At 52.8% G+C, this 10,919-nt stretch overlaps 1 protein-coding gene across 1 annotated transcript; it reads right to left on the bottom strand.

Annotated features, from left to right (window-relative positions):
• Positions 1-8,894: 8,894 nt before the first annotated feature.
• ITPRIP (inositol 1,4,5-trisphosphate receptor interacting protein) lies at positions 8,895-10,688 on the bottom strand (the record flags this gene model as incomplete). Its single annotated transcript, XM_082855200.1, has 1 exon — positions 8,895-10,688. The coding sequence occupies one exon, from the start codon at positions 10,686-10,688 to the stop codon at positions 9,018-9,020; it is 1,671 nt and encodes a 556-aa protein (XP_082711326.1). The 3' UTR covers positions 8,895-9,017.
• Between the last annotated feature and the right edge of the window lie 231 nt (positions 10,689-10,919).

Genomic DNA, 10,919 nt, shown 5'->3' with positions numbered 1-10,919 from the left:
TCTGCTAAAGGAGGAAAGTAGCAGGATGAATACTGAAGAATCCTATAAATGATCGGAGCAGGAGGTATTTTAAAAATTCCATCCTGAAATAAGTGGTACTTGGCCATTCATGTGCTAAACAGAAAGACTCCCTTTGGGGACTTTATCTGGGACACTGTTCTGATAATCTGCTGGCAGCAGGGGGTGGGGTACACACAGACTTCCCAGGTGCAGGGGCAGTGGGGGCTGCTAAGCCTGGAAGCTGGGGTAAGAGTTAGCTGGGGCTCTGCTGAGGAAGCACTGGAGGAAGCTCTAATCTAAAACTGGCTTTGGGTGTGTGGAGGAGGGAACCTGGGGTAGAGTCAGAACAATAGAAAGCCTTCTGTTTACTGAGTGCTTGCCATATGTCAGGCAATACTTTACATATACTAGTGATACCTCACAGCCTTTGAGGTAAGTGCTAATTACCCCCATTTTACAGATGGGTAAACTAAGGCTTAGAGATGCAGTAAAGTGCCCAGATGTCACATGGCAAGTAATAGGCAGAGCCGGGGTTTGAATGCAAGCAGTCGACTCCAGAGGCCCTGCTCTTAACCTCTGCACTCCTCTGCTCCACCCTCACACATACCCCTCTGCCTCCCGCCCTCCCCCGCCTTCCCCTTCTGCTTCCCTCTCTAGACTGGGAGCTCTCTCGAGGCAGGAACAGTGTCTCACTTGAACTTTGTTTTCCTAGCAGCTGGCACAGTGCCTGTCATATAGCAGTGACAGCCACTCAGTGTTTTGTGAAGGGGCAAATACGTGATTGGATGAAATCAGGGGTATATGGATGACATAGAAACCTGGACCCCTTCCAGGGAGCTCATTATTATGAGGCAGCCGTCACAGCAGTTTCCCCTATTTGCTGTCCAGAAGAGGCACCTGGTCTCCCGAGAAGCAGGGATGCCCTGCCTGGTACCCTCTCTCTGGCTCTATTGTTGCTATGGTAACTGCTGATCTAAGCACTAGCTGTTCTGCAAAAGGACCAGGAAAGCAGAGGGGGCAGAGGGGCCAAGGAAAGATACCCCTTCCTATTCCCTCAAACTGGGGCCAGTGCTGAAGACTCCCTTTGGTTAGGTGTACAGACATTTCCTGAGCATTTGCCTGGCCCTAAGGTAGGTGTGGAGGTCCTGCAGGTCCCACACTGTGTGCTAAAGGAGCCCCCAGGGAAGACAGACTAATGTGTGATTGAGTGTGGCGGAGGAGGTACTAGAGGGACAGCCTCACTATCAGTGGGAGAACCACGAAGTAGGAGTTTGGCTGTAAGGGGCCCTCCTAAGAGTAAGGGTAGAAACCTCCCTGGTGGTCCAGTGGGTAAGACTCCACACTCCCAATGCAGGGGGCCCAGGTTCGATCCCTGATTGGGGAACTAGGTCCCACGTGCCACAACGAAGAAGTCCGCATGCCACAACGAAGACCCGGTGCAGCCAAAATAAAATAAATGAAAATAATAGATAAATAAATAAATATTAAAACATGGGAGAAATTTTTTTTAAAAAGAGCAAGGGTAATAATCGCTACCTTTTTAAAAAAAATAATTAATTATTGGCTGTGTTGGGTCTTCATTGCTGCGTACGGGCTTTCTCTAGTTGAGGCGAGCGGGGGCTACTCTTCCTTGTGGTGTGCGGGCTTCTCGTTGTGGTGACTTCTTTTGTTGCAGAGCACAGGCTTCTAGGTGTGCAGGCTTCAGTAGTTGTGGCATGCAGACTCAGTAGTTGTGGCTCGCAGGCTCTAGGACGCAGGCTCAGTAGTTGTGGTGCACGGGCTTAGTTGCTCCGCGGCATGTGGGATCTTCCCGGACCAGGGCTCGAACCCATATCCGCTGCACTGGCAGGCAGATTCTTAACCACTGCGCCACCAAGGAAGTTCCAACAACTGCTGTTTTTGTTGTTTATTATTCATCAAGCCCTAAGCTAAGTGCTTCACAGGTGCCCTTTACACTCAGTCTTCTCAATGGCTGTATGAGGTGGGCAGCATTATTCCCATTTTACAGGAGAAGAAACGAGGCAAAGCCATGACTCACAGAAATTATGTGACTTGCTAAGCAGGACGGTGGCACAGCTGGGATTTGAACACAGAGTCCAAGTTCTTAGCCCCTGTGCCATCTGCACTGTCTGGAATCTCAGTCTCATTGGTCTTTGCACGGTTTTGTCGTGGGAGAAGTCTGGGTCCCTCATGGGCAGAATTTCACACTGGGCTTCCAGTTTGAGTGGGCACATGGAGATGGAGCAGGGGGACCTCCCTTCCTTGTCTCTCTCTGGGTCACTGGACACTCAGGCTGAGCAATCTTGCTGCTTGAGGTCTTGTCTTGTCCTGGATGGGTGGGGCTTCAGTAGCTTCTATTCCTGGCTGATTACAAAATGCTGCAAGGAGGAAACAGAAGTGTGGAGGGAGCTTCTTAGGAATCGTTCTGGTGGAAGCTGTGGCTATCAAGAGGGCCGAACGCCACCAACCTCCCTGGCCCTGAATCTGGCTCCACTTAAGGTTTCTGCTGCTGCATCCGTTGGCCCTGATTCCTGGGGTGTCAGCAATCACGGAGTATGTATGGGCTGATTCCTCATCTCTGGCTGGGAGATCTCGGGGCTGACCTGAAGTTCAACTCCTGGGGGGCTGACTCAGCACTAGCCATGCCTTTTGGGAGAGACCCAAGGCCAATATCCGCCTTTGGAGGCCCAACCACTGTCCCAGGAGACTTTGGTCTAACACAGCTCAGTTCTCTGCAGGAATAGGTGAGCAATGAGGCCGGGGGTGGCTGTGTGAGTCATCTCTGGCCAGTTGGGAAGACAGGCCCAAGGGTGCCTTGTGAGAAGTGGCAGGAAGTGGGTCTTTGCTTTCTATTTCTATTTTAAACAAAGTTACCCTAAGAGAAACCTTACTGATCGGTGGGTTTTAAAGAAATAGAAAGGACTGAATTCTTCCCAACTCCCTACCCCGCCCCTGTCCTGAAAATCTCATCTCACACTTTTTTTTTAAGGTTTTCAACATATGTTTATTACATTGAAGCCTTCAGTGCTAGGATCAGGGGGTGACACAGGTCAACGGATGTGAGGATGCTGAGAACTCAGATGTCAGTCTCAGCTCTCTTAGGAGGAAAGAAGGAGGGGCAGCCTCCACCTGCCTAGGTCTCAGCACGTCTGAGCAGAAACCTCAAGTGTTCACAGCAGCCAGCAGCCGCAGCTCCAAAGCAGCTGTGTTGGTGCTGAGCTGAAGGGGTGGGTGGAAGACAGTCGCGGAAGTGCAGCTCAGCAGAGTTCCCGCCTTCTAAGTAGAGGGGCAACAGGAGGTGTTTCCCAGCCCAAAAGAGAGGGAGGGGCCTGAGCTTCCCAGGGAACGGGCTGGGGCAGAGCAGCTGTCCTCATGCCCCCTCCTCTGGGCTGGTCACCTTAACACTCCTCTTTGATGTGGTAGGTTGTGCCGCCCCTGAGGCAGTGGGGCTTCCGGCGAGCCCTCTGGTGGGCCCTCCGAGAGCCAGCCTGGCTCTGATCCCGGGGCCGACCCCGGGGCCTTTGGGAACCAGAACCACAGCCTCCTGCGCAGGGAGGGCAAGGAGCAGAGCAGGAAACCAGGGAAGGAGTTGGGCCTTGGGGAGCGGGCATCTGAGAGCACTTGGAATCTCCTGAGATTGCCGCTTCTGCTGGGACATCGCCTGGCTAGCCCGTGGAAGCCTAGAGGAAGACGTGTGGACCACTTATCCCGGAGGAGTCTGGAGGCCTCTCATCTTGCACTTTTATGACCTAACCTTTTCCCCTCGAAAAAAGAAGTAATACCTTTGAACACCTCTGAGGTTTATGTGGTTCCATTTTGCTGGGAGTTTGTTGTTGACAGTTTTATTTTCTGTTTTCTTTCTGGGGCTGTAGAGGAACACCAAAGGGATAGAAATGCCACTCTCACCTCTAGAGCAGGGTTCTACATTGTGCAGGAGGAAATAAGCCAGCCCTGGGCTCAGATGAATTTAACACAGGCATTTGGTGACAGAACGACAATCGTGTTGATTTGATTTTCTTTGGGGATGCTCTTCACATTTTCCTGTGTATAAGGATAAAGTGTCTCACTTGAAATTTGTTTTCCTAGGAGCTGGCACAGTGCCTGACATATAGAAAGTGATAGCCACTCACCAAGTATTTTGTGAAGGGGCAAATACATGAATATGTGATTGGATGAATGACGGTATGAAGGGTGTATGCATGACACAGAAACTTACAGCTCAATCCCAAAGCTGCTCCGGCAGCTCACACACCCCTGTCGCCATGCAGGCCTCAGAGCCACATCGTTTCCCTTTCAATTACTTACCAGTTTTCATTGTTCTCTGGCTTATTTTGTGGCCATTGGTCTTGTCTTCCTAATAGATCCCGTTCACTGGGAACAAGAGCCCTCCCCTTGTCTTATATTTCTGTTCCCCACATAGCATCTAACCCAGGGTGGAACACAAGCTGTGTTGTTCAGTACTTGGTTAAAAATGGCTTTTCCTCACTCCAGAGTCATGATGATCGAATAAATAAAGGGATTATTTATTTATATAAATAATATAATATAAATAATAAATAATATAAATAATATAAATATATAATATAATATAATCCCAGAATAAAGGGATTATTCTTATTTTTATGTTAAGATGCTTGGTGGTGAATCCATATACAGCAAGTGGGTGAGTACAGAATATAGCGATTACCAGGAGAGGATCACTTCAAAGCAGGTTTTACACACAGAGATGTTCACTGCAGTGTTGTTTAAACAGCACAAAAAGTGGAGACACCTTAAGTGTCCCTCAGGGGAGGGTGGGTACATTAAGGTACATCTATCACACAGGGAGATAGCAAGCAGCTATTTTAAACAATAAGGTAGAGCCAAATGTTCCAAAAAGATGTCCAAGAAAAGTGAGATGGTATGGTGCAATTTATGTAAAAAAGAACTAAAGGGATGCAGCCACGCACGTGATACGTACATATATAGAAACATTTTGGAAGGAAAAACAAGATACTTCCTACTGATTAATGGGGGAATGGGCTGAGAATTCAGGAGTGGGAGCTTTTATCTGTTACTTAATTTTTCTGTGGTTGAATTTTTTTATGACTGTATTCGTTTTGTTTTTAAAAAGAACAGACACACAAGTTAGAAAAACAAGCTATCTTTGGATGGCAAGGAAAAATGTTAACTTTGAAAGATGTCCCTCCAGGGTAGAGGGAGGGGGCAAGTCCGGGGAGGGCAAAGTGGGGGGCCGTGGTGAGGTGAGCCGAAGGCCCACACTTCCGTTACTGCATGGCTCTTGGCTCTCTCCTTGTGGTCAAACCAAACAACTTTCCTGCTCTATCCCATGAGGTGGAGACCAGACAGGGCATGAGGATGTTCTGAATCCCAGTCTGCCGAGTGACTTAAGTTAGAACTTCCAGGACAGTCACTCCCTGCTGCCACAGCTGCCACCAACCCCGCTCTGGAAGGGTGCTTGGTACACAGTACGTGCTACTTAAATGTTGCCTATGTCTACGGTGCTTTCCTGCCCTCACTCCATGGTTCTGGCTGAAATGCTTTGCCTGGTCAGTCCTGCCCATCTTTTAGAAACAGCATCTGGCAGCGCCCTACCGTGAGGCCTTCCCTAGTCCTCCAGTATCAGGGGTCCTTGGGCTTCCAGCATCACCTGGGAAACTCGGCAGAAAGCAGATTCCTGTTCCTGACTCCTAGAGATTGCACTGAAGTCGGCAGTGTGGCCCAGGAACCTGTGCCCCGGTGATACCCATGCGTGACCTGCTAGAAAGGAGTGCTCACCAGCTTTGCCTCCCCCATCCCCTCTCTGCTTCTCCTACCACTAGTGTAAGTGTGGGTGTACTCACGGATGTCTGTGGTGTGGCAGGTGCCGCTTGGGCCATAGATCCCAAGCAGGCTCGTCGGCTTCTACCAGGCCTTTCTCCCAACAGTTTTGTAGGTAAAGCAGTCCACTTGGGTTTTCTTTCACTTTCCATTTGGAAAGGAGGTGAAGAGCCATCCTCAGCCAGGGGTGTCATCAGTCACTTGGGGGCGCTTTAGAAATAGAGCCTTACCTGGTTGCCATGTAGGTTCAAGGTGGGGTCTGGGCATTTGACCTAGCTCTCCATGGGATTCTGATGACACCCGTGATTACAAACAAACCAGTGCTGGCTGGTTTGATTACAAACCACGTTCTCAACCCAGGCTGTGCTTTTTTTTTTGGTCATGCATCATGGCCTGCAGGATCTTAGTTCCTGAACGAGGGATTTAACCCGTACCCCCCTGCAGTGGAAGTGCAGAGTACTAACCACTGCACTGCCAGGCTGTGCTTTGACAAGGCAGAGAGAGGGGCTGGGGCTTTTGAGGAGGAGGGGCCCTCGTTCAACCTAACCGACCTTGTGGCTTCAGGCCAGGCCTGCTCACTTCACTTGTCAAGAGGTGCAGCAAAAGTCCTGGGGCATTTGGTACAGCAAGTGAGCAGATGCTGGGTCATGTCAAGCAACCTCGGGAAGGAAAGAGATCCCTCGGAGAAAGTTGTCCTTACTGGAAAGGCCCAAGTGACCTAAAGGTCTAGAACTCTTCTGTTTAAAAGACATTCTCTTTTCTTCAAGCCAAAAGCTTCACATTACTCCCAGGGCCCACATTCTTTGCACACATCAGCTCTGTGAAATAAGGTTTTGTGTTGGAATCCACCCTATATAGCCTGCTTTCAAAGGCCCTTTCTGGAACTCTGCAGGCTGCCTCAAAGATGGGCCAGAAATATTCTGTTTTGCTATTTTTTAAATTTCCTGAAAGCATAAGAATAAAAAGGGAGTGAAAGCTTCCGTGTGTCAATAGGAAATCCACCCCCTCCTCAGCTCCGCCCTGGGAAGCTCACAGATTTCCTGAAGTTAAAAACAAACACTGTGACCAGTTTCTACTCCTTGCAAGAATTTAATTCTTCCTTTAACATAAATAAGGCAGCATGAAACACCAAGAGTCCCGCTGCTCTCTGCTTCAGATGCAGCTTTGGTGCATAAAAGATCCCCATTTCCCCACTGAGTTGTTGTCTGTATAAACAAGAAGCCGGAAGGTAAGTTCTCAGTGAATTTTCTCCTGGAAGCAAAGGGGAAGCCGACGGAGACTCAGGCTTGGTCTTGGCTTCTGGAGGCTGCTCCTTGGTTGCTGGGGTCTCCTCAAAGCACATCAGATGAGGATGGGAAAGGAAAGGCATGGGTGACAATAAATAAGGAAATTCCCCCAAACTGCAAATGGGGCTTTGGGGTTACTGTTGGAGACCATGTGGGCCTGGGGAGGGGCAGACCCAGGTGCTGCCCAGTCTAACCCCAGCTCACATGGAAGGAAGCTTCCTACAGCTTCCTATGGGCTTCGATGCCCCATAACAGCTGAGCCTCCTACTGTGAATTAACCCTGTCAGGCAAACTGTCCGTCTTCTAGAACACTCTGAGGCTAGGTGAGAGCACTCCTGGGGTAGAGACAGGATCCTTTCTTCAGTTCATGGTGAGCCCAACACCCCTGAGGAACTGGGTACGTGTCTGGGAGGCACGGCCAGTTTCAACCATGGAAGGAGAGTGCTGGGGAAGGAGAACTCATTCTTGCTTCACCTTGGCCCTCTGCAAAGCTTACTGAGGCAATGCCAAGAGGGGAGCTCCCAAAGGGCAAGTGAAGCCATAATTGGAGGAGGGAGTGGCTTCCCAGTCCCTCTGAACCAGGCCTGGAGACTGAGGCCAGCTCTGACCGCCGGCTATGGTGCCTGCCCAGGGATCGCAGCCCAGCAGTGCCGAGGTGGCCTCTCTGAGGTCTGAGGGCTGTGCTTGTAGTCTGTCCTTACGTGTCCCAGTCAGCCAAGCCTCTGTCAGGCTCTTAGGGTGTTGGTCATCTGTGTGGCCAGGAAGGCCCATCCAGAAGGGAGGGCTCTGTGCAGTGAGGGAGCCCCACTGGAATGAACAGACAAGGGGATTTTGGGGCCTGCATGTGGAGCTGGGTTTCCACAGCAATCTTGTTTCCAGGCATGCCCTGCTCTAGGATTGGAACCCTGAGGAAAACTCAGGGCCACAGCATCCCTCACCTCTCAGCTCTATGACCTTCTCTGAACTGGGCATCAGAGGCCAGACTGCAAACCAGACCCCAGGTAACAGGCTCTGCCCTTTGCCCCAGTGACCCTGTGCTCCTCTTTCTCTCTCATCGTCTATCTTCAGTGCCCCCCACCTCTCAACATACTGGTGGCCAGAGAGACCAGCTGTGGAGACAATAACGAGGGTGAGGGGCCCACATACCATGCTTGTACCCAGCGTAGTATGTGGCACCCACAGGGTTCAGGACATAGCATCCTGGGAGAAGGGGCAGAGAAAAGGGGGTGCACCCTGAGTGAGATGTGTAGCTGAAACAACGGCCAGCTTAAACTTCTGTCTGCCACCAAGTACCCACTTCTGTGTAACAGAGACATTAGCCACCTGGGGCCTTGAATATCTCTAGGGCTTTTCTCTAAATAGTATAAAAATGGCAGCCACAGCGGGGACCCCTACTGTGCAGGCTGGGGATGGGACACTGCAAATTCCCACACTGGTGCCCACTGCTTGGCTGCAGATGCCTGGGGGCAAGGGTTACTGGAAATCAGGGTGCAAGGTCTTAACACGGGTCCCTGTTAGCATTCCTGTAGATCTTTTGTTGATATTCAAGTAACGACTGGACCTGGGATATAAAAAGAATCACACCCAAATCGATGTTTGCATTGTGTGTAACTCAGCGTCCACAGAGTTCTGTCATCATCTTGGCCATTGGTGGTGATCCAAAAGTAAGCTGCGAAGGATCAGTCCCCAAACCCAGACTACAGCTTCACCAGCAAGCCCCGACGGCATGAAAGCAAACCAGCTTTGGCTTGGAATTCTGTTTCCTCTGTGCTCTAGGGTCTGGCTCCCCCGGCAGGCTGAGCCACGGCGCCCTACAAAGCCTGTCGTTTTCCCAGGACAGGGCCTGCACATGCCCCAGGGGTGTGGACATGTAGGATGCCTTGTGTCCTGGCCCTCTGGGTCGTGGATGCTCTACAAGATGACAGCTTTTGAGGGCAGGCTGCCATGGTCTGAGGGAATATGGAGGGAATACTCGCTAATGAGCACTGGGGCATTCTTGAGCATCTCATAGAAGGAGTCCACTGTCTTCCGGTAGAGACTTCGCTGCAGGACGAAGGGCCGGAAGAGGTTGAGAGGCTCAGCCCTGCGTATGACCTCAGGGAGCCCCATGGCCTCGGGCACCTTGCAATTGCCGATGAAAAAGTGATGGAGCTTCTTCTCCAGCAGGCTCTTCTCCAGGAAGCAGAGCAGCTCGTGCAGACGAGCATCGAGCTGCTCAGCCTTCCAGGCGGCGGGCCGCCGGGCAAGCAGGAGGTGTAGCAGGGCGGTCTTCAGGTGGTAGTTGCTGAGCCTGCTGGGGCCGGTCAGGCGGCTCTGTTTGGAGAGCAGGAAGGAGGCAATCTGCAAGCAGCTGAGGTGGCAGGCGCCCTCGGGCAGCGCCTTCGAGGTCATCCTAAGGAAGTGGCGCTCATAGACAGCGAAGGACAGAAGCCAATCTGTGCTGGATGGTGGGGTCCCCCCACAGGGCTCCCTGGTAAGATGGGAGACCAAGTACAGGTCGGAGTCATCATACTGGATCACAGGAATCAGGTTGAAGGGCATGAACTTCCCCGAGCGGAACCTGATCTTGAGGGACCCCGGGGTGTCCAGCTGGCCAAAGGCCAGGTCGAACTCGTACTTGTGGTTGATGCGGTGCCAGGCTCTGGTGAGGGCCGTCTGGAACCACTTCAGGACTCGCATCGTGTCCAGGTATGGGGAGTCTCCGACGCACAGCGGGTCTTTCGCCTCACTGCCTGGCCACACCACGTTGTTCTTGCCGTGGAGGAGACACAGCATGTCTTCCCCGAGTTTGGTCTTGCCGCAGATACAGCCCAGTGTCTCGTCGTCGGCCCGGACCACCTTGATCTGGCCGTAGCCCTGGCGATCCAAGGGCACCGAGCGGCTGGAGCACCAGAGCTCTGGATGGAAGCGGTAGGGCTCCGGCGGCATGAAGGGCACAAAGAGGTCGCACAGCAGCGGCTTGTTCACCTGCCAGTTCTCATACATGCTGTCCACGCCGATGAAGTCCTCCACCTCCATGTCCGTGTCCCGGCTGCACAGGCTCCTCAGGGCTTCCAGCAAATCATCCACGAAGCCTTCCACAAACTCCCGGGTGCGGGGGGCGTCGGCCGGGGCCCCCCGGATGCAGCGTTCATAAAAGTGGTCGAGCGTGGCCTTGCTGGGCAGGGTGAGACCCCGGAGGGGGGCGCCCTCCAGGCCGGGCAGCTCGTCCTCGTCGGCACCCAGGCACTCGGGCGAGGGCGCGTCCTGGTGGTCCTGCCGCCACACCTCGATCACCAGGAAGAGGATCATGCAGAGGGTGCTCCACAGGTCCCAGGCGGCGCGGCTCTCGTTCTGCTGCTGGCCCTCCTCCGCTACGCGCTCCAGCGCCTCCTTCTCGGCCTCCTTCTCGGCCGCCAGCCGCGCCACCTCCTCCTCCAGGCGCAGCTGCTCCAGCTGCAGCTTTTCCTGGTGCGCCTGCATCTGGCGGATGATCTCCTCCTCGTTCTCGGGGACCGTGGCGTTCTCTCGCGGGAACAGCAGCGGGTGGTTGATGATGGCCGTCACCACCACCAGGCACACCCGGAAGAGCCCCAGCGCCATGGCTGCAGCTTTCCTGGGAACAGGGAGAGAGAGGCCGACGGTCACACTGGGCTCCCCTCGGTGCCGCTTCTTCCCTCGTGGTTCCCTCCCACTAACCTCCGCCCCGTCGAGCTGGTGGACGGACGCCTTACGGTTCTTCCCCGTCCCCACGCCCAGCCTAGCCTCAGGAACAAGAACCCCGAAGTCGCACAGCAGCGATCCTGGCTACGCAACCGCAGTGGTGGACCTGTT

Source organism: Leucopleurus acutus (assembly GCF_964270905.1).
Source record: "Leucopleurus acutus genome assembly, chromosome: 14".
Lineage (NCBI taxonomy): Eukaryota > Metazoa > Chordata > Mammalia > Artiodactyla > Delphinidae > Leucopleurus > Leucopleurus acutus.
Note: the sequence above shows the minus strand (reverse complement) of the source record. Positions and strands in the feature narration are given on the sequence as shown.